General features: G+C 42.2%; 1 protein-coding gene and 1 long non-coding RNA gene across 5 annotated transcripts in view; one reads left to right on the forward strand and one right to left on the reverse strand.

Annotated features, from left to right (window-relative positions):
• LOC135485872 (very long chain fatty acid elongase 7-like) lies at window positions 1-27,596 on the reverse strand. Of its 4 annotated transcripts, none has more exons than XM_064768207.1 (9): window positions 27,525-27,596; window positions 11,942-12,005; window positions 10,112-10,199; window positions 7,073-7,260; window positions 5,832-5,912; window positions 5,475-5,531; window positions 4,223-4,337; window positions 3,429-3,556; window positions 1-3,257 (listed from the first exon to the last, which is right to left on the reverse strand). In XM_064768207.1, exons 3-9 carry the CDS (start codon window positions 10,179-10,181, stop codon window positions 3,039-3,041), a joined length of 858 nt encoding a protein of 285 aa, XP_064624277.1. In that variant the 5' UTR covers window positions 10,182-10,199; window positions 11,942-12,005; window positions 27,525-27,596; the 3' UTR covers window positions 1-3,038. The 4 variants fall into 4 exon arrangements, with proteins under 4 accessions (XP_064624277.1, XP_064624278.1, XP_064624279.1 ...); XM_064768209.1 differs by lacking the exons at window positions 1-3,257; window positions 3,429-3,556; window positions 4,223-4,337; ... (3 more) ...; window positions 10,112-10,199; window positions 11,942-12,005 and adding exons at window positions 21,815-22,095; window positions 22,401-22,528; window positions 22,697-22,811; ... (3 more) ...; window positions 25,993-26,060; window positions 26,880-26,985 and having other exon boundaries at window positions 27,525-27,589; XM_064768208.1 differs by lacking the exons at window positions 11,942-12,005; window positions 27,525-27,596 and adding an exon at window positions 10,523-10,859.
• LOC135485873 (uncharacterized) overlaps window positions 13,029-27,857 on the forward strand; it is a 62,181-nt gene continuing 47,352 nt past the window's right edge. The window contains exon 1 of the long non-coding RNA XR_010446644.1: window positions 13,029-13,186. This is a non-coding gene — a long non-coding RNA (uncharacterized LOC135485873). The remainder of the gene's footprint in view (window positions 13,187-27,857) is intronic.

Here is a 27,857-nt window from a genome sequence, read left to right on the forward strand (position 1 = left end):
TTATTCAAATCTATCCAAAAATCACATAGGTATATTGACATGAATGTGATATGAATAGCATAGACAATAACAAGAAAATCTTTCATTATAGAAAATGGATTTTAACATGAACACCATAGCATTTTTGAACAATTGTCCAATGTAGCAGAACTAGAATAGAATTTATACAATAATCTTAAGTGTACCTTTCAATAAATTCAGACACTATCTACTATTGCTAACATTTTGTACTTCTCAGTGAAGACAAACTTGGTGCTTCCACAATCAATTTCTTCTACTACCTGGAGAAAAAGTTTCCCCAAAATATTCACCTTTGTTGCAATGCTTTCAGTATAATAACTTCTGTATCACACACTAGCCCTGAATGCCCGTCTTCAACATTTTAGTCCCAGGGGTGGCAAGAGGGGTACCAAATCTTTAAAAAATTACGCAACTAGATTCCACCAGATCAAGGCCCCTCATTGGGTTTTAACCACCAACAACCAAAAGTCCTGGTCAAATCAAGAAAAAAATCAAAGTGATCATGTGATCCTGTGAGATCAGTTGAGTTAGCCCATTGTCAAGAACCTGTTCCAAGGCCCCTTGAGCAATGAAACTGCGTGATATTCTTAATCAGAAAAGATGACATAAATCTTTGAGGACACGAGATTAAGTTGGGAGAGTAGACTTTTTGAGAGTTTCCTTTCGGATAAATTCTTCATTTAGCATATGTGACTCGTGACACGAAATCAGGTAGGACATGTACAAGTCGCCAGACCTGTTATTGATCAATCACTGACAATAAAAATGATGTAAATTTTGATCCACTTTCAGATTATGACGTGATGCATCTCATACACACCATACCTGACTTTTTCTATGACCTACTTTTCAAGATCACAAAGGTCAAAGTCCACTAAATCACCAATAGGTGGCACGTTTCGTTCTTATTTGAGCTAGAAGGTTCTAAACTTGTGAGGACATATATCTAAGGACCCTATTCTACCCAAAAAAGTTGTCCCGCTCGGACTTCACGGAAATTAATACACCCAACTTACATAATCTGTGTCTTGAACACGATAACATGATATGCAATAAACTTTAGAGTGATATCAAATAAACATTAAACTTTATAGCATGCATCTTGCGAGCAAAATGGAAATGAGAGAATGCATTAATCTAATCAACATAACTTACCTGCAACCTTTGCGTACTTTTAATTAACTCTTTCAGTGCTTCCTCGAGACGACACCAGATGTCCCCAGCTACTCAAATGTATTTTATATGGTTTCTCTGGCCCGGGGTGTCCAAATTGAATAATTTTTTCGACTGTGAGGATGGGTTGCCACCCGACATTTTAGGTGGAAAATTGTGAAAATCAGCCAACATTTTTTGGTTTTGAAGAATTTTGATGAGTTTATCTCAATTATTTTTGTGAGATTTGGGGTGGTGAAAATGCCCCGAAATGCCTAAATCCTGGGCACTGAAAGGGTTAATCCTTTTGACAACCTAGTTACAGCATACACTTTTGCAATTATCTGTTAACACATAATTAAATGCACATGTACCCAAATATCACAAGTACCTACCAATTAATTTACCTAACGATATGCCTCATATTAAAATTACATGCAGGCTAGAATACAATCTTACCGGGTACTTTAAATCCACAACTGAAGAAGCTGTGCTCTGGCTTTATAGAGAGCATATTATTCCATCAAATATTGTATCAAATTGAGTGAGGCAACCAGCAAGTAAGCATATGATGTGGCTTTTTGTAGGCAAATTAACGCTGAACTAAATACTGCTTACTTTTCTAAATGTAAACCAGGAACAGATATTTGGCAAAGTAATTCTCAAGATGAGCCAGCTCACATAAACACCCTGTTCCATGCATGCACATGTATAATGCTACACTTGGATGAGAAGAAAAAAATCACACCGGGAAATCTGCATCAAATGAAATAACCTTAGCACATTGTAGCACGTAATTTGCAACACACATCCACATAAACTGCTTGCTTCTCATCAGAAGGCATTAGAAATGATTGTTGATTAAGGAATCTATTCGACTTAAGTTTTGTAATCAATACAGAAACCATTGAACTCATGACCGAATAATTAAGATATTTATGTTTTCGAGGATATCATTAGTGTAACTGTTTTGCTAGACCTGAGGAACAACCAAAAATGAACACATACTACTTTAGGATAGATGCACATTGCCCATTAATAAAATTTTTTCAAAAAAAAGGAGTTCGCCAGCAGACATCCTCCCACAACACCCCTGGGTAGCATTATGACATGATTGTATGATGAACCTCCAATTTGCCAGATTGTTTAACAGGTACCCTTGGTCACCATAACAACTGTCATCAACAAGGCAAATTCATTTTCAAAAAGATGGACACCACCCTATTCTCAATGTCCTGCTACATACTATACGTGTAAAAAAGAGATTATCTTTATATCAATGCCCACTCTACGTTATACAAGCCATTCACCGTCTAAAACTCTCTGAAAATTTAACAAATATTCACCGCCAAAAATTCCTCTGGATTACATGTTGCCAAAAAAGATGAAGTTTTTTGTGACACCATTTAGAAAAGTGCATCAAAAATAGGAAGTTTACAATGTGATATTTTCAAGAGAAAAATATTTTTCAAAATAACTTCTCAGAGGCCAATAGGCCTCCCGTGAAATGTCCACCTTCTTAATATGGAACCCAAAGGCACAATACTTTCGTCTAAAATGATGATGTTAATTGAAAATTTGTTTTTTCAGAAAAGTCCTTGATTGTTACCAACGTTAGTGCATTGCAGTACAGAACTTTTGAAATTTTATGACTTCCTTGTGAACGCAGCGAGTCAAGTGTTGAGAGTACTGAATTTCGACAGGCTTGATGTCAAATTGTCTACACATGTGTAACACAGATAAGCAAAGAATTGTTCAGTGTCCTACATGAAGTTGACTTGTTCCAGCAACGTGACTCGATGGAAGGAATGCTTTACAAAGAATATCACAACATCGGTGAGACTTGTTCGAAGCGAAATCGACATCTACTTCTGCTTATCGATTCCATTTCTGACAATTCCGTTCTGATCTTTTCCATTCTCGATATGTTTGCTCTTTGCAACATATTGTTGATAATAAAAGTTCATGAATAGACTGATGAAGATTATACCGTAGGCGAATGTGACGTTATTAAATGCACGCGGGAAGTCGCAATCAGATGCCATGTTGATTATCGTGTGTGTCATACCAGTAAAGAATTGCAGCTGAAAGGAGAACAGATGAAAATGTATGTTCGAGTGTAGGAAGGAGGAACTAAACTATAAGTCCAAACCTGAGAGAGGTGCGTTGGCCAACAGTAAGGGGCGGAATTCGAGCTCCCCTTCTAAGATGACAACCCGTTATCATCAATTATTTACTCATTTGAAAAATCTTACCAGTTGCAACTTTGTCATATACTTCTTCCACCAGAGATATTTCTGCATCTGCGGACCAATGGCAGCCAGTCCATAATAAGAATACATTATCATATGGACAAATGTATTCAAGAGAACAGTGATGAAGGCTGAAATGAAAAAAAATACTGATTTTCACGAAGAGTGCACAGAAGAAAAGAAATGTTACAAGGTATAGCGGATCCAACATTATTTTAAGTCGCTGGAATTTATAACTTTGTGGGAACTCACCTATCTAATGATGTTAATTAATAGATATTTTTCTACTGGCAGCTTTTTAATTTTTTGCTTTTGCCTGCAATAAAAACCATTGTGTCCTTAACTGTAGTACAAGGCCTATGTCAGCTGCACGTGCATTTGAGTAGGCAAGTGGTTTTCTATTGTCTTTGCCTCGAGAAACTTTTGGCTGACAATCCAAGTTTCTGGTCAACACTTTGCCCCTCAGGTTGTTCTCAAGTTATTCACTTTTCAGCGGCCTTTGATAGCCCAGAGTTCCACCGTAGACATCTGTATTATACAGACAGATGTGGTAAGGTGCTCAGACACAGGCCTGGGCCAGTGAAGAGCATTACAGAAAAGCTCTGCATATCACAGGCTCTTTCATGCAACATTAGTAAACGTGCAGGTGTGCATCACATGAATCACAGTACAATTTCCTCCAAAAGGGGTCATTACAACACACATACTGTGTGTCCCTCCCGAAGGTGGAGCAGGTTCACTTCTTATGCTATGAAAAGAGTCATGATTTTTAGATTTAGTAAAATACCGAAACTCACACTGTCCTCCCGCAACATATTTCGTATAAAACCACCAGTTTATCAACATTGTGGAATGGTGAAACACATGCAGGAATGTCAACTGGTTGTTCTTCTTCCTCAGGATGAAGAACAGCTGAAAATGCAGATGTAGCATCAGAAGAAGAAGGCGTCGAGGATCAGACTACTGTCACATGGGCCGACTTCGAACAGCGGGGTAATTTTGAACAGCCCCTAAAAAATGGCTGAGATGAGAAACATCTCTAGCTGGGTGTTCAAAGATACCCAAATGTTGAAAGTCACCCAACATGACGTTATCTACTAGTCAATGGAATAAGCCCTCAAGGTGAGTCGGATGTAACTGTTTGTACCGTAACCATCAGATTTTTTGGGACACAGATACCATAGTTGGCAAATTTGTTAATTTTTCATTTACAGTCGAAGAAATTCTGTGTTTGCAACAGAAGTTTAGATGGTGGAATTTTATGTGTGTTTTAAGTTTGCGTTTGGCTTTGCATTTCATAAGAAAACTTGTGCAAAATTACATGGTTTACAGTATGAGCTTAAGAGAGGTGTCCTGCGTATAGAGGTCAAATCATATAGAAATGAATTATTTGGGATCATAATCACTGTCCGTGAAAGTGTGTTCTGCTAGCAGAGGTGTTCGAAAAGGGTGGCTTCACCATACTCTAGCCTTGGATATTTATCAGGCATTTTAAACGCATTTTCGAATGTATTACTGGGCTTATTCCGAAGACTGGTTTATAGATTGAGAAGGAGAAGAAGGCAACAGTCGATGACAGCCAGGAAAGGACGATGCAGTGAAGACATTGGATATTTCGCAAACAAGGTTTGAACGGGCATGATAGAAATATCAAAAATTGTGCCAGCACAGCATGACACAAGCATGAAATTGTCCCCGCAGGGAAAGGGTTAATCATGTGAGTAGCCATCTAGGTAACAGAACATTTTGGACTCCATTCAACGAATCACATGAGACATTATCTTTAATGCCGGCTTGTCCAAATCAGGATTTTGTACTCATGATTGGAATTCTTCAATGATTACACTTTAACATGACAGTTTTTGTTTTTTTAGTAAGGTATGCATTGATATCAATCAAAGTAAGTATAGATTAACTGTTCGTCCTAAAACCCCAGATAACATTGCACTTGCATAGAGCCTAACGTGAAAGGCTCACAATGTCTCAAGGTGTATTTTTCCTTTATGTCACATGCTCATTGCCAAAATTTAAGCGGCACTGTATACTCACTGTGTCTAATAGTTCCAGGATCTTTGAGAAACAGTACCACCAACATACACTGGCCATCTGCAATAGAGAAACATAATGGGTTCGGCTATGATATTAAGACTTGATTGAGGTCTAGTGACTGATTTTCTGTCAGGGTGGTGCAGTGGAGTGGTACAGTGGAAAGATCAGCGCCTGTCACCTCGGAGGTCTCAGTTTGCTTCACAGGGTGGCAAAAATAAAGGAATCTACAAAAATTAAAGAGTTTTACTCCCGCCAGCATTTCTGTCCGGGTCCTAGAAGCACACGACCCACTGCACAGAAACAGCAACACTCATTAGTCGGGGCCATGAATAATAGTTCTTGTTATGTATAACTTACCCTGACAGCCAAAGGATTCGATGAATAATCAACCGGCTGACATTTCAAACTGTATCTAGCTAACACAGCACTAACCAAGACCTGAAACAAATGCAGAGAAAAAAATTACACTGTTTCAGGATAAATTAAGCCGAGCCCATGAAATTAAATGTTGGCAAGTTATCAGATTAGTTGACAACAAAGGCATACTGATGGCTGCTCATGAAAGCAGCAGAACATGTTAAAAGGAGTCTGTAGGCAGGAGCCAGGGAGGTCAGATTGAGTTACACGAAATCTTCAATAGGAGTCTCTCCCATCTGTCACAACATCAAAACTATTTGCCTGGGAATATATTTCATGCTGAATCGAACACAAAGCCCCAAATTGTGCCTACTTTATTCACCCGAAGCTGACAAATTTGACTCTGGAGCCTGCCTACAGTCCCCCTTCAACTATTTACATCAGTAGGGCTCCAAAGTGCCTGTGCTTTACGTCATCTGACATCCTAACGTCTTACCCTGTCACAAGTACATAACTGAGTAAGGGGGTCAGTACTCCCAATGCCTGGCTAGAGCCCCGATGGTCCAGTGGCAGGGGTCTCTGGGTCCCTACTTCAATCGCAACTGTCAGCGACAGTTTCAAGGCAGGGCGGTATCTTTGCCTAACTTTTTTCACGCCACCCAGGTACACTGGGGGAACCACACTGGGCATGGGTACCAGTCGAAAATGCCCAAGTTGAAGCGCACCCACTGTATGAGCAGCTCATCCGAGTTCTACTGAAAGGTTTCAGGATAGGGATGGCATTAAAGCGGAAAGCCGCACACTGACCTCAACCGTTCTTTGCATCACACTTTTAACTCAAACTTTTAAAAACTTATGTCAACAGACCCTTCGCCACGAACAGAATCTTGTGCAGCTGTATTCTGCCACCATAAGATTGATATCAATTCAATAATGTTAAGTGTAAAGAGCATTGAAGTACACTGTAAAAAGTAAACTTTAATTGTCACTTTGACACTGTGACTGTATCATGATAGAATTGAAACTAAGAGATGTAGCTTATTCCTGACAGTACGAGTCCCAACAGTCACGCTGATATATAACATCCTTATTATGATAGTTTGGGATCCCTACAGTCATGAATAACCAAAACCTCTACTGGTGGGATCCCTACAGTCATGAATAACCAAAACTTCTACTGGTTCAAGTTGCTCAATTCCATTCTGACGAAAAATGTTCAACAAAAACAAAAGAAACTCTACCTCATAAAACATATAAGTTGATAATGCCACCATGAGAGCATTGTAAGGAACGATGATGAGTCGTAGGTTCCACGGTTCTCGATTCTGCATGAACTTTGGTCCATATTTCACCATTAGCAGGTACAGAATGAAGATGACAAACACAGGGATGGGATTCTTCATAAGGAACCAGGATTCCACACGTGGATCTGAACAGATTAAAGAAAAACAGTTAGACATGTTAGATCACTGTAACTGGTTACAGTCAGTCTGCAACTAGCTGATTCCAGTCAATCGCAATTCATCATTCTTGTAATTTATGAGAAAAAGACACTGCACACTGAGAGATTAAATTGCAACTAACGTTAATCAGTAAGTTGTAAATAAACTGAAATGAAAGCATTCACTCACTCACTACACAAAATCATGTGACGTCATCACACAATGGGTTTCATTTGCATCTCCAATGCAACTGATTAATTGCAAAGAATCACAAGACGCACACACATTGAGTGATTCATTGCAACGCACATCCTCACATAGTGCAGTTTTAATAAATGGCTGTGATTCAACATGTAATTTGTTAGAAAAAGACACTGCACACTAAGCAATTCATTGGAACTCACTTTCTCAACTAGTGGAGTTGCAATGAACCCCTGTGATAAATCCAGGTGATTCCTTGCAACTGACTGCAACAACAAAAAACAAAAATGCACAGTGACTGATCCACTGCAACTTGAATCAATGTAACTGAGTTCATTGCAAAGCTAAGTTGCAATGAATCGCAAGAAAAGACGTTGCCCACTGATCAATTTCTTCGTGGGAGCGATTTTAGACTGCAACCGACAGCAACTGAAAGTCGCACACTAAGCAATTCACTATGCAACTCACCATGTTGCTATGACCAAGTAAGCGCTCATTGTGGGGCAGGCATCATGTCCAGTGTACATACACCAATCAGTGGTGCCAGCATATAACCTGGTAGTGGTGTACATTCATGGTCTGCATATGTGACCTGTCCAGCAAAAGCAGACGCATGTCGCACAGAAGATAAGCCTAAATGACACCAGGGGATAATGGAAGAAATTGATGTGCTCTTATTTCACACAAGGCACACAACAGAGAAATGAATAAACAATCTGCCTCAACCTGCCAAGCTCAGAGCGACCTGTGCCTGCTTTTGCTGTGACAGTTCACATATTGGGAAGAATCTGGCACCCCGTAGTGACTAAGAATCAAACCGGTTGTCACTACAGCCGTGGGGTATAAAGTGACCCTTTAAAACCAAATGATATTATTTAAGCCAGAGTATATTCGCAGCTGGTGTTGGGCAAATACATTTTCTACAGGCACACCAGCCACCGGCATGACAGCTTTGCAACGACTAAACCTTTACTTTTAATACTTATTTCAAATGCAAAACATGTTGACAAGCCCGAACACAGCTGTGTTAGGAAACGATCTGCAGGCAAGCCTACATCCAACTGTAGAGTTGCTGTCAATATATGTGTGATGACAGTAGAACACTCGATGCAAAGATGCAAAAATTTTAAAACGGAGTTGCCAACTCAAATAAAATAATGCAGAACGCTTTATATTTTCACCGTTTTTCATGTGCATCTTGGCCATGACACGGACTTGTCCAATAAATATAGCTCAATGAAATAAATTATATTAAACTAAAGGGGGAATGTACTGTCTACTGTTAGGAATATTGTTACCATTATCGTGGTTACATTAAAGGTTGACCATAGGTACCGCCATTTTGGCGAGACCTCCAAATCCTAAAGCAATTAGAACTATTTTAAAACGTAGTGAATGCTCATTTCAAGTGCTGGAGTCTGTTCTTTGTTTTCCAGAGAACAGCCTCCAGGGCCCGGTTGTTCAAAAGCACAAAAGTCACGTTATCCATGACGGTTACATAAGAATCCTTATGAACGTTATCTCTTTCAGTTAATCCCATTCGAATTTTCGTGTTGAGGCTTAACGGCGCCATTAAAGCTAATGTGATTTTGAACAACCCAGCCCTGGGTAGTATTCACTCCATTTTGAAGGAGTTCTAATTGCTTTATGATTTCAAGTTCTAGCCAAAATGGTGGTACATGTACCTATGGTCAACCCTTAATATGTGAATTGTGATGAATGAACTGGTTTTTGGTGAATTGGTGTGGGCCATAAGACATCGTCAGGACTACCAACAACCACAGCGTCTTAAAGAGGTTGAATAGCGCCTCCAGAAGCAAGCGACAGCGCCACCCGTAGCAGAAATAAGAACTGCTTAGTGACGTCATGGTTTCCATACACGGCATCTCATTTGCATATTTTTACAACCTTATTTACTACGAGTTATAAATATGCCAGTAGCACGTGGATCATGCCGGGCGGCGCTGTCGGGTGTTTCCACTATGGGTTACATAATCGGCTACAAAGAGGCCAGTGTTCTAGTAAATGAAGTTAGCAATGATAGCGAAAGAATGTTTGTGTATGTTACGCAGTCAATAGCGATAGTAGTGAGTTGGAGAGAGGAGAAAATGGAAAATGGAGAGAATAGTAGTAAGGATTTCGAGTCCCAAGAAGAAACTTTGCAAAGTTTTCATCAAACTGATAATCATATTCCTTCCTTCTCTGTCTCCAACAATTAAAAGTTGCTGCAGTCAACCTGATGCGTTTATCCGCGAGCGAATCGACGAGACGAGGCATTTTTCAAGCATCCGAATGGTACCTTACAGATCCGCAAGGGGCGCGTTACCGAAAATGTTGCAAAAATCAATAACGTGATCGTAAATATTGTCATATTTTTCAAGATGAGAGTATGTAAATGATACGCAAACGGTAAACCAATGAAAGGCCAGTATCTATTGAACCTTACAAGTGATTTGGGGGCCTTGAAACTCCTTATATTTATCAATGAAACCTTATTCCCGCCTTGGGTTTTGACCGGGCCGTGCAAAACTCCCCTTTTTTTCCCGGGCAGTTCCCTTTTAAATAGCACCCGGCCTCATAATGCTGTCTAGATAACAGATTTAAAGAGGACAAACTTAATAGATAAATAATCCATACCTCCTTTTTCCAAAGCATCTTCATAGAATGCTGATATCGTCTTTAAGAATTGCATCGACATGGCCTTCATTAATGTATGATATTCAAACTGAAAAGAAAGAAAGTTACTTTTTAAATGAAGAACATCTTCCTTTTCTTCATATGAGAAAGATGAACCAGGGAGAACATCTCAGAGGGCCTAAGCACACTTCGGACAATGCCATAAGCCACTGTGACCCTTAGTAGCAGGTGAAATGCATTACTGGTCAGGGCCTACACAAACTTCTGCGAAAAGGTTCATTCGCTGATGCTCATCTGTGAAAACTGATAAAAGTGAAAAAATAACTTCAACGGAAAAACCTTCGAAGATAATCCACTAAAACAAAAATGTTTATGCCTTCCCCCAAAATTCAGATCCACTATACTGCTTACCTTAATTACGTCTTCTTAAAATAATGAGAGTATTCCAAAGTCAACAGCACACTTTATATGACCCAGCAATCTTTGATTTGAAAGATCAAATCCTTCAATTCAGACATCCAAAAGAGAAGTGCCAAGAACGTCAGAACATTTGAAACGCGTCAATTCTGATAACCTTGTCCATAATTCGAGTCCTTTTTGAAGTACTATTCATAAACCTGTTATCTATTAAATGCCCTCTCTCCACTTTGTGAAACAGGTGGCATAGCCTCGTTTTCAATCATAATGACAACAGGTCACTATTCTACACAAGGTCAAATTTCATGACAGGCCTATATTCAAATTGCAATATCATACCATTGGTATTATCCACATTGGTATATCAACCGAATAGCAATGATGTTCACATAGACCAATCACATATGGTCTGATAGGGGTAATATGGCCATATGGGGACAGGTGTTGTGACATGAGCGAAATGAAGAGTAAAGAATTACATAATGCCATGTATTCTCTTTAACTCTTTCAGCCCATAACTTGTTTCACGCAGTTTGATTTAAAAACCGAAGCACGTTTCAGAAAATCCATGCCAACTTATCAGCAGTGAATGTCAGTCCTACAACGACGGTGGATCGGCATGAGAAAATCAGACTTTCAAATCGGCAGACGATAGCATAGATTGCAGCGCCATCTAATAACTACCAATCCAACTATAATCGCTTGAAAAGATCGTCAATGCACCGCAAGTGTATTAAAGGCGAAGGCATCATGTGACAGTGCAGGAAATTTGAATTTGAAAACCATGAGTACGTTAATATCTCATTAAGTCCTAGGAAGAGTCACCATCAGGTCAGTACTTATGTTACAGGGTAGGACTACTTAAAGGACAGTTCTCGTTAAAATGCTTAAGAAATTGGTGTGCTATGAATGGCCCGGTAAAAACCTAAGGCGGGAATAAGCTTTCATTGATAAATCTAAGGAGTTTCAAGAACCCCAAATCACTAGTAAGGTTCGTAGGATACTGGTCTGTCATTGGTTTAGGTCTCCTTATCATTTACATACTCCAATATCCAGAAATATAACAATATTTACGATAGCTTTTTATGTTTTTGACATTATTTGCGACCATTATCGATAACGCGCTCCATGCGGATTCGTAAGGTACTATTATAGTATAACACCATGCCTCGTCAAGTTACCTCGCTTGCGGAGCCACCTGGGTGACCCACGTGCTTAGACTTATAGTAAACATTGTAGTAGAAATATGCTAATGACTATCCCTTATATGGAAACCGAAGTAGCTGAATATTTTCACTGCAGGTGTCTCTGATAGTCACGTGGATTGACGAGCAATCTCCTTTAAATAGAGGGCGGTGCCGAGTTGCATTAAAAAATGAACGCAAGAGAACCTAAACAGTTACTCATACTTACATTCCTATATCACTCTCTCCATGGACAGTGCAACAATGATAGCCTTTAGAAACTCCCAGGACTCCTGAAAAAATACTATTCATAATGACCGGTTGAAAAAGTAAATAGGTCAATAATACATGGTTTTGTTGAGACAAACAGATAACGTGCTCTTTTGATTGTTCTGTATACTATCAAGGAACCTAAAGAATGTTGAGTTAACACTGTCTGGGTCAAATATTGACTAGTGCCAGCAGATACAACAATCCCCAGGCACACCCAAACAATCGGGAATGAATCTATTTTTCTAAAGGCAAACTGGGACATGCAGAAAGACTGCATACCTACATACAATTGATGATGTCACCAAATTTCGCCACAACAGTATTAATAGTATTTTAAAGAGATTTGCAGATTCAATAGTTGAAAGTCTAGATCAGAAGTTATTAAAGTTCTGATGAGTGATGCTAAAACATAAACATAAACAGAGTGAAATGGTTTTTTCTGAAATATTGGCAAATCATCAAATTTGGCAATTAACTGTACTCTAAAGTATCAGACCCTAAAAGATCAAAGCCACTTTAGTTTGGATTTTTGCTTGTTAGACAACAATAGATTGGCGACTAATCCTTTCTTGACAAGCATAATCAATGAGTACAAAGCTCAGCCTGCTTTCAGACTCCTAGATACCGGGATAAGGGATACCGCAATCATTTATCGTTGACCCTACCTGTACAAACCATGAGATATGTTCAGTACTATGACTGCCAAATTTTTTTGCTACGTATTCAAGGTTGAAAGCTGTTACATATTAAATTTTTGTGCTCTGCCTTATTGATGTAATAATCAATACACTAATATATGTAACAAGGCAAAGTTCAGCACAAGAGCTGACGTACGCCCCTGGCTTCCGGGCACAGATGTTAAAGATCTATCATCACACTTTACACTCACCACTGACCACAACATGAAGGGCATAGTAAACAGCTGGCCAAGGTTAACAAGTTCAGTCCAAAGAGATAGTCATCAATGATTTTAAATGACATTGTAAAAAATCAATAATGGCACGACGACCACAGGTCAGAAGTCTGAAGTTGTGACGCAAGTGTAGAGAGAAAAGAGGAATGAAATGGCAAGGAAAGAATTTCGACCGGAGTTTGACCTCTGTGATCTTGGAATTTAGGTCAAGGTCAAAAGGTTTACACCACATTGTGGAGCTTGTCAGTGTTCAGAATAATCAAGGACATACATCAGAACCTCAGACAGGTAAGGTTTTTTATATATGTCCCACATTAGATTTTGTCCCGACCTACTAACACCTGAAAAATAGGTCACACTGACCTAACTCCCAACTCAACATGTCTATGCCACAGCCTATGCCAACAACGCAGTATCTGTCCAATCTTGGACCCAACACATGCCTAGTTATGCCAGAGCAAGTCGCATAATGTTATGACATCATCAACTCAATATGATGCCACCCCGGGTGCCACATATGTGCAGGCAGCCATAGTTCTTGGGTAATTTCTAATCAAGTGAATCAATAAGTATCGAGATTCCTTTTCACATACAGCACTAATGACGGGGTTTCTGGGAGCAAAAGGATCGAGTGAATAAATAAGTGTCAGAATTGTTTTCACATACAAAATTACAGACAGAGGGGTTACAAGAGAAGAGCCATCAAGTGAATCAATAAGTATCAGGATAGCTTTCAAATACAGAACTGAAAATGTAGTTGGAATACTTCTGGGGCTGAGAGCAGAGCGATTGAGTGAATCGAGAACTAGCAGGATTGCTTTCACGTACAGAACAAAAGATGAAGTTAGAGGGATTCTGAGAGCAGAGCGCTTGAGTGAATCAAGAAGTAGCAGGATTGCTTTTACATACAGAAGAAAAGATGAAGTTAGAGGGATTCTGAGAGCAGAGCGATTGAGTGAATCAAGATTAGAAGTACCAGGCTTGTCTTCACATACAGAACAAAAGATGATGTTCGAGGGATTCTGTGAGCAGAGTTATTGAGTGAATCCAGAAGTACCAGGATTGCTTTCACATCCAGAACAAAAGATGAAGTTTGAGGGCTTCTGAGAGCAGAGCGATTGAGTGAATCCAGAAGTATCAGGATTGCTTTCACATACAGTGCTAAAGCCGAAGTAAGAGGGTTTCTGAGAGCAGAGCAATTGAGTGAATCAAGAAGTACCAGGATTGCTTTCACATACAGTGCTAAAGCCGAAGTAAGAGGGCTTCTGAGAGCGGAGCAATTGAGTGAATCAAGAAGTACCAAGATTGCTTTCACATACAAAACAAAAGATGAAGTTAGAGGGATTCTGAGAGAAGAGTGCTTGAGTGAATCAAGAAGTAACAGGATTGCTTTAACATACAGTGCTAATGCCAAAGTTAGAGGGCTTCTGAGAGCTGATGGATCGAGTTAATCAATAAGTCTTGGGAATGTTTTCACATCAAACCTAAAGACAAGGTTAGAAGGCGTCTAAAAGCAGAGCAAATGCTGAAGAATATTGGTCAGTTCACTACCGACAACCTAAGTAATAAATCATCACCTGGCTGACAGAAAGTAGAGTGATACAGTAACAATACGGGACAATATTCACAATTCAGTACAGACATATAATAACATAGCATTACACTACAGAATCATGTTCAAAAAGTGAAACTTCACTTTCCAAGGGACACAACCACAAAAAGAACAAAAAGACATGTATTTCAAAAGTATAATTTCATTTATTACACAGTACTTATCAAAATTAACATTAAAATCATGTTAATGCCAATGGTTTTGATTATCAATTCAAAAGTGTGACATTCAAAATTACAATCAAATACGTAATGCAAATACTGACAAATCTGAACTGCACAAAATGTAATTTATCATGATTAGAACAAAGTACCTCAAAATATCATTAGATATCAAAACTAACATAAAATCACGTCAATGATGCATTAATCTATGAGCGCACTATTGAACAGTTAACTAAAGAAGAGGTATTGTATGTAAGCTTCAAATAATCTCAACACAGTACATATCTAAACTAACATCTAAGTCATGTCATTGACTTTGAATGATGTATTAATTTCAGAGCACGATACTCAAAATTACAATCAACTAAAGAAGAGGTAATGGGTGTAATAATACTGACAAATCTGAACTGCATATTCATTACCCTATGTCACCTCAGCAGTAAACTAACAATACATAATCTTTATCCAAAGAGGAATGTACACGGGTTGACATCAAAGCAGAGTTACAGTGAAACCTCCCATAGCGGACACCTTTCTATTAAGGACAACCTCTCTATTAAGGACACTAGTTTTGGTCCCAAATGCCCATTTCCTTACAAGAAATGGCCATTTTGTTAGTTCATACTTACCTATGGAACACTTTTGCATGTTACTCCATTTGGGCTCAAACACAAGAGTATCCCTTTAATTTTCTAAAGGGAGAACTGAGTTAACAGCTCGGCCGCCAGGCGGCGCCCTGACCGATCCCGCGAGATCGCGCCGATCTCATGCCGCCATATTTAGTCTTTACTCTTGAGCGTTAATAAAGAGTATGTCCCGTTTGTGGGGACGGCGGGAGGGCCGTGTTCCATAGGTAAGTATGAACTAACAAAATGGCCATTTCTTGTAAGGAAATGGGCATTTTGTGTCATTCAAACTTACCTATGGAACACTTTTGCATCGAATCCCAGCAACCTATTGGAGGTGGGAAACGAGGACTTACCTAAGGCTGAGCTGTTGTTCCATCCAGGAGGCACCACCGGCATATTAGCTAAGGAGGACCGCCAGGGGAAAGAAATGGGGAGAACCCGGAGGACCGGTATTTTGATCTCGGTATTACAATCATATTATAGAGAGTAATAGACCCATTCTCCGGAAAGCGCTAGAATTGCGTAATAAAACCATCTTCTTTCCGGCAACAGAGCTTAGAGCAAGTAAGGCATGTTGAAGGGTGTAGAATGAATTATTGCTAAACAACAATAAGAAATTGCGTCCTTTCTAGTCTACTAGGGGTTGCCTGGATGTTGAAGATAGGGCATATCAAAAATGGCGCAAGATGCGCGTTTGACTCTTCAATCGGGCTTCCCCCCCCCCCTTTTTTGATCTAGCCAGGATCAAACAACATGCCCCGCAGACACAATCGGGCCGATTGTGTGCATGCCATCTACGAGGGAAGAAACGTCTCGTAGGTAGAAACGAGAGAATGTGGAGTGATTACTCCAACATGCAGCGGAAACGACTTCTTGAAGAGCAACTCCTCGGTAGTTAGCCCAGGAGGTGGCTAGTGCTCTAACTTCGTGCGCTGAGATGTTAGCTAGCGCACGAAGATCAGAGGAAGTCTTCAAGGTGTTGTAGGAAAGACGAATAGTCTCCACAATCCACCTTGAAATAGTGGCGGCCGCTATCTCTCGTTTATTTCCCTCCTTATAGGACAAAAACAAACGCTCTCTCCCCTGGCGGATACCGGGAGGTTTTGTCCTATTTATGTAGAACTTTAGGGCCCTGACGGGACATAAAGTTCTGTCAGGAAGATCATAAGAGATCGTTCCTGACAGAGAGGGAATAGTAACCGGGGGCCGAGAGGCGGCCGGTCCCTGGTTCTTCGCCAGAAATCCTGGTATAAAAGCCAGGATAACCTCCCCTCCCTCTCTAAAAGCCAGCTTCTTAAAAGAAAGTGCATGGAGCTCTGATCTCCGTTGGGCGGTAGCCAAGGCTACTAGAAAGACCGTTTTGAGTGTCAGATATTTCATGGATGAAATAGACATGGGTTCAAAAGGATGCCTCATGAGCACCTTAAGGACAACAGAAAGGTCCCATTTAGGGGTGTTGTGAACCGGTCTAGGACGCTCTAATAACATTCCTCTGAAAAGAGGGGTTATTTGGTCCTCCCAACGAAGATCCCAGGTGCTTAAAACACGGAGGGTAGAAGCGATGGCGGACTTGTACCCTTTTATAGCCGTGACAGATAGTTGTCTTTCCGTGAATAATTCAATAAGGAAATCAACTAATCTGTATATAGAGGGAGAGATCGGATTAACTCCGTTCTCCCTGCACCAGGAAGTGAAGGTAGACCACTTTCCTTGATACACATCAAGGGTAGACCCCCTTTGAGGTGCGGACATGCGCTTGACAGCGATGTCCGAAAAGCCTCTCTGGTGGAGATGCAACTGGATAAGTTCCAGGCGTGAAACTTGAAAAATCCAGGGTTCTGGTGGTAGCATCTCCCCAGGGGGTGCCACAGGAGGTGCTTCCAAGTAGGAAGACTCCTGGGGTGATCTATCAGGAGCTCCAGCAAGGCTGGGAACCAGGCCTGATTTGGCCAGCAAGGTGCGATGAGAGTTATTCTCACCGGATGGCTGGTCAAGATCTTGTTCAGGACTGGTTGGATGAGAGGGAGGGGTGGAAACGCATATGCGTTCAGCCCGACCCAAGAGGCTGTAAGGCTGTCGACTTCCAGGGCCTCTTCGTCCGGAAGTGGAGAGTAATAGATGGGAAGGCGATTGTTCAGCCTGGTGGCGAACAGATCTACCTTCGGAGATTGCCAAAGGCGACAAAGGTCGTCTACAATCTCCTGATGGAGTGTCCACTCTGTCTGAACTAGCTTGTTCTGACGGGACAGGGCGTCGGCAAGGATGTTGCGATTGCCCGGTATGTGTCTGGCACATATCGATACTCCAAGGTCGGCACAAAGATGGTAAAGCTCCCAAGTTAGCTGGCAAAGAATGCCGGACTTTGTGCCTCCCTGTCTCCTGACATATGCTACTACTGTAGAATTGTCGGAGAACAGGGTTACTCTCCGATTCTTCAGGCGAAGGGAAAGAGCCCTCACGGCAAGAAGGACAGCCTTCATTTCCAATATATTTATTGGAAGAATGGTCTCCTCCCTTGTCCATAGACCTCTTATGGACATGTCCCCGTTGTTCAGATGTGCTCCCCACCCTAGTAGGGAAGCATCTGTGAACAGGGACACTTCTGGGGGCGGTGGAGCAAGATCTACACCGCTTTGGAGACGAGTCTCCGACTCCCAGAAGTTCCAGACGTTCTTGAGTAGGTATTGAGGTATCAATACCAACTTGTCTAATGGGTCCCTGTGGGGTTTCCATAGAGACATTAGAAACATCTGGATGGGACGCATATATAGACGGCCAAGGGGGATTTGGTCTGCTGCCGAATTCAGAAGTCCCAAAAGGCTCAAGCATCGCCTTGCGGGAGCTTGAGTCCTTCCTCTGAATTCTGCGACGAGATGAAGAATTTTCTTTATCCTGTCTAGGGGGGGCAGCATTTTCCCTATGGCCGTAAGGAACCGAACTCCAACGTAAACGAAGTCTTGGGATGGTATGAATTCTGACTTTGTTTCGTTGATAATCCAACCTGCGGAAACTACTTTTTGCTTTAGAACCTGAAGTTGTTGCAGTAGTAGTTCCCGCGATTTGCAACGGAGTAGCCAATCGTCTAGGTAGTGATGGAGCTTGAACCCCATCACGTGAAAGGGAGCGACGAAGGCTGTGACTATCATCGTAAAAATTAGGGGTGCCGATGCCAGACCGAACGGCAGGGCCCTGAATTGATACGTCTTTCCTTCGTAATGGAATCGAAGGAAGTGTTGATAGTCTGGATGGATCGGTACATGTAAGTACGCATCCATTAAATCCATCGATACCGCCCAATCGTTGGGCTGTATCGCCGTTGCTATAGACCTGGTGGTTTCCATCTTGAAATGAGGAACATTCAAGAAGGTGTTTAACCTGGAAAGGTCTATGATCAGCCTCCATGTCCCTGCTTTCTTGGGAACCAAGAAAACGTGGCTGTAAAAGCCGGGGGAGCATGGATCTTGAAGGACCTGGATAGCTTGCTTCTCCAGTAATGTCGCGACCTCTGCTTGGAGGGCAGAGGCCTTGACTGGGTCCTTCGGTGGCTGAACTGGGGTTGGATATATGGTAGTCGGGGGGGTACGGTTGAAATCTAGGTTCACTCCGTACCTCAACATGTTTGGGACTGGGGACCCCTTTGGGCACCAATCGTCCCAAATGTCTGCAAATTTTTGCAGACGGCCCCCGACTACCGGAGTCGGCTCCTTTTTGCGTCCGGGAGGAGAAAGGAGGGGGGAGTCACCTCTTCCGGCCAGCACCCCTTGGGCGAAAGGAGTGCTTAGTCGGACCGGATCCACCCTGGTTAGAGGAAGTATTTTTCCTCTTTCCAGTCCGGCGACCCTCCGCTTCCCGTCGGAAGGATCCAGCAGGAGCAGGCTGACTAGGCGGGGTAGGCCTAGGCAGGACCTGCCTGGCGTACGGGATTGAACCCGATGCCTGCTGGGGCCTCTCTATCTTTCTAGCGTTAGGTAGAGAGGTCTTGGCCCTCTGTGTCGCAGTGGGGGCATATAATTTGTCCCAATCTTTCTGTGCTTGAGCCGCCTCTTGCACAGAATCTGCGAACAGGAAAGAACCGTCCATAGGAGCGGTTCTTAAGGCCCCTTCCAGCTGGAGGGATCTGATGACATTGAGAGAGCCCAGTGCGGCGTCTCTACGGAGTAGGACGCTATTTGCTGCGGTCTTGGCGGACAGCGCAATAGCGTGCCTAATCGAATGTGACAAGGATGTCACAAGCGATTTTGTGTCATCAGATAGTGACTCATTATCTTTTAGGGATCTGGCTAGGGCCAGGTTAGTGTGCTCTGCGTAGGAGAGCACCGCTAACGTGTTTTTGGCCAGACCCTCTTGTGCTCTAAGGTCTCGGTAAGCCGAGGAGGAGGTCACCCTAGGCACGAGTTGGTCCAGCTGTACATCGTCCTTTAATATGGAAGTCGATGCTGCAGCTGGACAGCCGGCCGAGCTGACTCGATAATAGTCAGCGCGGTACTGCCTAACGGGAGGAAGTTGTGCCGTGAACAACTTCCCCGGTTTACACCAAGCTTCCGGTCCGACTGCCGGAAGGACAGGGATGGAAGTACGTTGGTGGGCGCCTTGTGAGTCTCTGATTGTACGCTCCAAAAGTTCAGAGACTGCTAACACCGACGGGGAGGGAGGAAGGAATTCAAGTGCCCGAGTGGAGCCTTGAGAAACCTGTGGATTGGGATCCACTTCCTGTCCCCAGAGTGAAAAGGTCGGTGTTGACAAGGCTGGCAGTTCCGGCGGGGTAGGGCACAGATCCTGCGGGAGGTACGCTCTGATCAAGGATCTGAGTGTCCTCATATCCGACAGGATACTGGCCTCCTCTGGTGACAGCTCCTCCTGATTGGGGGAGCGGTAGCCTGGCTGAGAACTCTCGTTCTCAGAAAATTCCTCTAAAATAGAGGAGTCGGATGGTGGGTATCCGATGGGACCAGGCGCACCAGAGGAACCGGAACCCTGCTCCAGATGGCTGAGTCTATCAGAAAGACCTGCTACCATCTGGATGAGCTGGGACAGTTGCTGTCCCGACTCGGGTTCCGGACCCGACGTGCGGCTTCTCTCAACGACGGGCGGTTGAGGCGAGGGTGAGCGCATAAGCGAACCCTGGAAGCCGTATGTGCGGGCGAATGGGTCTTCCGGAAGCGGAAGTTGCCCATATTCTGAACTAGAGTTCAGATGTCCTCTCTGCGTAGCTCGTTCCATGGGAACGACGCCTCTGCTACGAGGAGGGGGTGGCACTTCCGGTTGGTTCCACCCAAGAGGTTGGCCAACGTAGGAAGGTGCCTGCATTTCCGGTAGGACGAAGTCCGAAACCGGAAATGCCCGTAACTCCTTCGCCGGTATGGAGCTACCGGAAGCCCTTTTAGAAGGAGGTACGGAGGGCGGAAACGCTGTTACCGAAGACGCATGGCGTTTCGGAGGTGGCGTTATAAGGTCCGGCCCTACTCTACTGTGTCCGTGAGGACTGGGGTTATTTCGCAGTAAAGACTGAGAAAAACCCCCAGTAGAGTCTTCGGTTACTGAAAAACGGGAACCCGCGTCAGTAACCGGAACTGCAATCGGCGGACCGGAAGCAGGGTGCTCCCGCGGGTACAAAGGGCTTGTACTCGGGGGAGCGGACGACAGGGGAACCGGAAGGTTCCCTGAGGTCCGGGGTATATTAAACCCTTGGAGACTTATTGGATGTAAGTCTCCCTTGGGACCACAGACATTAATAATGTCAGATCCCGCATCCTTCGCAGCGCGGCCGGAACCGGAACTCGGCTGACGGAAGGGGTGGTGGCGGGAGGTTTGCTAGACCTCCGGGTTATATGCCCGGAAACGGAACCGGAAGAGGGTTTAGGCGTCTTCGCGGCCCGTTTCCCGCCACCAGACGCATTCCTTTGTGGTGAGACAAAGGATGCCGTCGGAGGGGTACGCCATATAAAAAATGGTACCAATGACAATAAAAACACTGGGAACCCCAAGTAGGCCAGAAAGGACGCAATAATTAATGGAAAGGAAAACATGCCTACTTGAATTAAACACTATTGCAATGGATCTGAGTCTTGTTCATTACAATAGAGCGGAGAATAGCCTACTTAACTCTACCCTACCAAGATCAAAATAATGGAGCCGGGTCGACTAAGCTAGCTAAGAAAATGTCTATAATTAAATAGACTGGACAATACTAATGCCAAGATAAGTTTGGCGGTCTACTCCGTAGGTGAATGAACCCAAAAATCGTCTAGACTTGGCTGGTTGAATTTGGTTTTAAATCGAATTCACGGCAGCTTTGAAAAAACGATGTGCTTCGTAGAAGCACAAGAGTAAAGACTGAATATGGCGGCATGAGATCGGCGCGATCTCGCGGGATCGGTCAGGGCGCCGACTGGCGGCCGAGCTGTTAACTCAGTTCTCCCTTTAGAAAATTAAAGGGATACTCTTGTGTTTGAGCCCAAATGGAGTAACATGCAAAAGTGTTCCATAGGTAAGTTTGAATGACACAAAATTGGTTGTTTCCATTCAATATGACCTCTCTAATCAGGACACCTCTCTATTAAGGACACTTAGGTACTGACAAGTGCTGTAGTTCTGCTGTATTATGCTGTAGCAACATTACATCTGTTTCTGAGACTTCTGCTTCTTCAAAACATATTGCTGATAGTAGAAGTTACCAAACAGTGTAATAAGTGAGAGGCCATAGAGAAATACAGCGTAGTTGAACCCTTGTGGAAATGCACAGTCTGTCGTCATGTTGTAGCCGGTGTGGATGGTGAATGCAACGAACTGCAACTGAAGAAGAGAGGTAATGGAGTCAATACTGGGAAGAGAAGAGCATCTGCTTAGTGACTAAAGAATGTACGAGGTTGTTGCTGAAGATTAGGCCAGATAGGATTTTGCATTGAAGCAACAACAGCCAGGCTAAAGGACCGTAAGAGTAGCACTCAACACAGTTTTCAAACATTATTGTTGGTTTTCCAAGGACAGGCTAGCTCGACAAGTTGGAAGGCCTTTATAGTCCTCAGCAAGCTGGGGAATCGTGCAATTCTCCTGGATGATACAGTGACTAAAGCATCTTGATTCTGAGTGCGACTCACCAGTTGCAATGAGGTAAGGTATCTCTTCCAACCCAAGTATTTCTGCATGTGTGGACCAACAGCAGCCAGGCCATAGTAAGAGTACATCCAGATATGTACAAATGAATTCAACAGCGCAACCATGAATGCTGAAAGAAATCAATTGAAAACCATTAGAGATTTCCATTTTGAAATGTCTATATCATTTTGTTTACTGAGGACAGTGTCAGTTTCAAGCTCATCAGATGAGAACTTGAAACTTTTTCTTCATCAATTTTTAACATAATATATCACTACCGGTACATAGTTTTACTCACATTGTCCCCCTGGTACATATCTTGCTCCAAGCCACCAGTTTATAATCATAGTGGAATGATGATAGACATGAAGGAAGCTCAATTGGTTGTTTTTCTTGCGGAGGATGAAAAAGGCCTGGAAATGGACAGGATAGTTGAAGGTGTTAACAATTCCAATGAAGAAGACACTCACTTTTAAGGACACCTTTGAAACTGACAATTGCTGTCCAGATTAGAGAGGTCAGATTCAATTCAAACGTAGGGTGTCCAGCTTACAGAGGTGTCAGCAAAGGGAGGTTCCACATATCGTACCATTAAAATGTGCCCTATTTTTGGTGCAGACGTGTGTAGCTTCAACGTCCCAGCCTGCGACCAATGACGGATAACATGGATAACCCTGTTAAACCCTGTTATATGTGACCCACTACAGCAAAGTGAGTCGCATGTCGCTTCGAGCTTGACAAGTTGAGCCGGACTGGTCGTTCATTTCACTAGAGTCTGCCTTTTGTGAAATCTGAGTGCATCAATTTCTTCTATTATGCCCTGGTGTCATTTTAGGCTCATCTTCTGTGCGACATGCGACCCATTTTGCCGTGGTGGGTCACATATGGCACGGCTAAATCTACCAGCTGTAGAGGATTTCCTTTATGGACTAGTGGTTGGCGCATTTGCCCCAGAGTTGAAAGTTGAACATCGTTGAGTCCGGTCATAATCTGGATGGTGACCGGCGCATATCATACAACTATGTCTATATTTTTGCAAACAGAGAATATGCCAAACTAGCACTCCACTTACAGTATCGAGAAGCTCAATCACTTTGGAGAAGAAAAACCACCAACACACACTGGCCATCTGCAAATAAAATATTGCATGATTGATAAATGAGGATTTGATAAAGGCTTGACCTTACTCAAACAGTCAAAGCATCAAAGCCAGTGAAAGCTCGACGTTTTAACAACAGCCATTTTCATGCTGTAATTGCCCAGTGTCAAAGCAATGTTACATTCCCATCAGTCTGATGTTGCTACTGTGTATTCATTATATTACTTGGCTACAAAGTCAATAATTTCGATTGAAATATTGTGTCGAGTTGAGCGTCAACTGGGACATTATTATCTCCATAAACAATTTTTGGCGATTTGTAAGGCGAGGTAGGACGAAACCTGAGAGCCCGAAGGATACCGACACCGTCGAAGAGAGCTGCCCTCTCTGTCAGCTGAGTCCTTCACAGGTGACAGGTGCTGATTTTTCCACTGCAACACTCCCACCACCCCACTATGTTGCCAATGATTTCAATCAGATCTGAACTGAGGAGAGTCCTATCAAGGCAGTGTAACGTACTTGATCCTGCCGAGTGTCTCTCCAATCCAAACACTGACAATGATTCATTCAGTTTTACACTCCCACTAAGGCAGTATTTCGTCCTTTTTCAATGGTCTCCTCACATGAATCTGACTAGGACTTACCCTGAGTGCCAAAGGGGAACTGGAATAATCAACGGGTTGACATTTCAGACTGTATTTCGATAAAACTGCTGTGACTAGAAACTGAAATGAAACAAGAACAGGGATTTAGTACAAATTTCATAGTGTTCTACTAGCAAGAGTGGTAGCATGGCCCGGCACCCTGACTTTTCAGTTCTTCATTTTCTCTTACAGCTCAGTTCCTGCTATTTTTCATCAGTGGCTAATACCTTTCCCTGCACCTTTCTATTTCTGATTGTTCCCTTTTCTCCCTTGGCCTTGCCCTTTCCGAAATGTAACTAAAATATCATTCACTATAGTTCACATAAGGCACTGGCTCTGGTTATTTGATAGTGCTCCAAGTGAATACAGCGAACCTCTCTAAGGACACTCTCGAGACTGACAATTGCTGTCCTTTATAGAGAGGTTTCCTGATTTGAGAGGTCAAATTGAATGGAAACAACCAATTTAGGACCAAAACTAGTGTCCTTAATAATTGAGGTGTCTGCTGAGGGAGGTTCAACTGTAGCTCAAAAAACAGACAGATCAATAACCCAGGATATTTTCAGGTGTAGCGTAGGATGATGGATCAATTTTGTACCTAACGAGTATGTGCATTCAAATAATTCATGCATTCATATATAGCATCGGAGAGAAACAGAATGATTTCATGTAGAAATTGAATAGGCCATTGGTGCTCAGCGGGGTTTTTTTTGAGTACAGTCTAGGTAGGCTGTACTCGACAGGTGCTGCAAGAGCAAAGCATGTTCAAACTCTAGTATTCTACCACTACCAGTGATGTTTAGCGGATGAAATATTCAATTCTGTATTCTATTCTATTGTCAAAAACTCTGATGAACAGTAAATCATTCACCGTATAACATAATGCATGTAATACAGATATGCAAACAGACATCGAACAAATGCAAGACATCAATTTTATTAAGAATCAATAAAGAAATGTTCTTGATTTTAAGCTGGGAGCCTGTCTCTGGGGCAATAACATTCCATTACATAATTCATGAGCGACACTCATAAATTTTGTCAACTTGGGCCATGCTAATCCACTATCTTATTTATATTCTTTTTCTGCTCATTCAAGCCAACTATAGCTTTTTTTAAATGCACATTGTTGTTTTTTACCGGTACTATATCATGTGCTCACCTCGTAAAACATGTAAAAAGACAAGCCAACCAACAAGAAGTTATATGGAATAATGACAAATTTCAAGTTGACTGGCTTTCTATTCTCCATAAATGCTGGACCACATTTGACCATTAGAATATAGAAGACGAAGAGGAGTGCTATTGGAAGTGGACTTTTCATCAGCAACCAAGATTCAACACGCGGATCTAGAAGGAAGAAAGGGATATCTGGATGTCGACAATAGTTAATTTTATGAATGTTGTTTGACGCCATATTATTGTAAAACCCGATCTGCTTTGTTGTGGACCCACGAAAACAAGATTAGCCTAATGGAAGCAATTATTCCGATGCTATACTAGCATTAGTATATAAGGGCATGCCCAAAACCTTTTAGCATTAAAATCCGATGCGACACCAACGTTATCTCAAACATGCTAACTGTTGTGGTGTATACATTGAGACCCCATTTTTATAGTAAATATTTATGTTATTGTTATTTATGAGAACGAACAAGATCTGACTTCTATACAAATGTTGTTTTCACACTGATTGGTTTTTCACTATCTACACAGCACCTTATTCGAAAGGTCAAATATAACAACTTTCCATATAGTGGGTAACACATGCACATACTGCCAACTTATAAAACAGTCTGAGTTCAAGTTCTCCAATCAATAAGTCACATATCAACATCTCTGATAGCTTACCTCCATGCTTCAAGGCATCTTCATAGAAACTAGTAATGTTTGCCAACATTTCCATGACGTCTAAAAACCTGGAATTGGGATGATTTGAGATTTTAATATGGCATCTAGATAAACCGCTAATAAATATTTTGTAGTCTACTTTAATTAAAGAGCTCTGTGAGGGTTCAAAATAAGGATAGCATTTTTTGGGGGTGATGGAAGAGAAGGATCCGAATGTATGAAGGTATGAAGTGAAGAAGGACTAAAGCGTCAATCAAAGGCAATATTCCCAAAGCATGACTTTGAGACAAGAAATAAGAAACTATTTCACACATTGGTGATTGGAACGAAAGAGGAAAAGAGAGAATAACCTAGAGATTGTGTACGCAACTATCTTTTTTTTCTTTTTATGTGAACGCAACTATCTACCAACAAAAGGAGGAGGGGATTTGAGATTGTTGTACCTGTCAAAGTGTTAGAGGAGGTTATCGAAATCTCGGGGTACATGGCAGTTCAACATGTAATTCTAGGGAGGGAGTGGCCACCCTGGCCTGGGCAGAGAAGGATCACTGGGCATGAATGCATGAAGTGATGTAGGACCGGAAAGTCAATCAAAGGATTCTATATTCCCAAAGCAAGACTATCTGAGATAAGAAACAAGAATCAATCTGACAAAAGAAAAAAATATTCACCCTTCTAATCTAATAGAGGCAGTCTATTCTTAGTATATAAATGGGAGGTAACTTACTTGGGAAATGATTTGGTATATACATTGTAACAAAGATCCACAGGGATTATGATACCATTTATAATGATGATGATGATGATGATGATGATGATGAGACTGATTAGATTTTAGATAGAAAATCAATAAATCTAAAAGATAGTGTAAGGTAGAAGATACTCGCCAGGGATCCGTGCTCTTTCTTGGTTAAATGAAAGCCAATGACGAAATTCATACTGTGGGCGCAATATTTTTCTTGATGCGGTCCAGCGAAAGTTTCTAAATAGTACCTTCGAAAAATCACAGATTGGTATTCAGTGAAATGAATTAGTTATAAAATCCGGCGACAGATGCCGCGCAAACAATAAGCAGAAAGTGCCATTTCGAAAGCGCCGCCTGTCGCCGAACCATCTAACTAGCTAATTGCCGATCCATTAGCGCGTACACCACGACAAGTCAAAGCCGAGCTTTTAACAAGCCGGGTGAATTTGGACCGGCAATTTGTACCGGCAATGGATTGCCGAACAAATTTGTCGCAGCAATGAGGTGGTGTACATGCAATTGGTCCACCAATATTTCGTGGTGTACGCGCAACTAATGTTCGGATGTATAAGTTATTACGTAGGCCTATGCATGTATGTATGAGTGTACATATGTACACGACTTTAGTCTCGCGCAGTGCTGAATCAAGCACGCGTCCAGGTTGCATAATTTCAAATCATCACGCCACTTTCCTATTACAACGTTAAGTCTACACACACACTGAATCATGGCTAAGCATAGTCTTTATACTTCTAGTCCTCATAATAACCGATTGTCATTGACTTACAAAACATCCAAAGAGTAGAAATTGCAAAAATCGGGGATCACGGCGATTTGTTAGCGACTTGTTACATCCTCGATGTACACATTGAGGGATGTCAGAGTTCTTCTATTTAGTAATAGGTGACGCCACCATCAGTTCATGAGTTCCTTTACGCGGGAAATACGAATGCGCACGTGTGGCCTTAGTTGTGTTGCATAGGAGGTATTAGATTTTTGAAAAAGGATGGCCCCCTGTGGTCCTGGTGTGTGTGGGGGGGGGGGGGTTGCCTTGGGCTTCTATTAGCCAGGATTCATACTGGTGATAAACCATTCAATGGGTACTCGGGTGAATGTGATC

Source organism: Lineus longissimus, chromosome 4, assembly GCF_910592395.1.
Source record: "Lineus longissimus chromosome 4, tnLinLong1.2, whole genome shotgun sequence".
Taxonomy (NCBI): Eukaryota; Metazoa; Nemertea; class Pilidiophora; order Heteronemertea; family Lineidae; genus Lineus; species Lineus longissimus.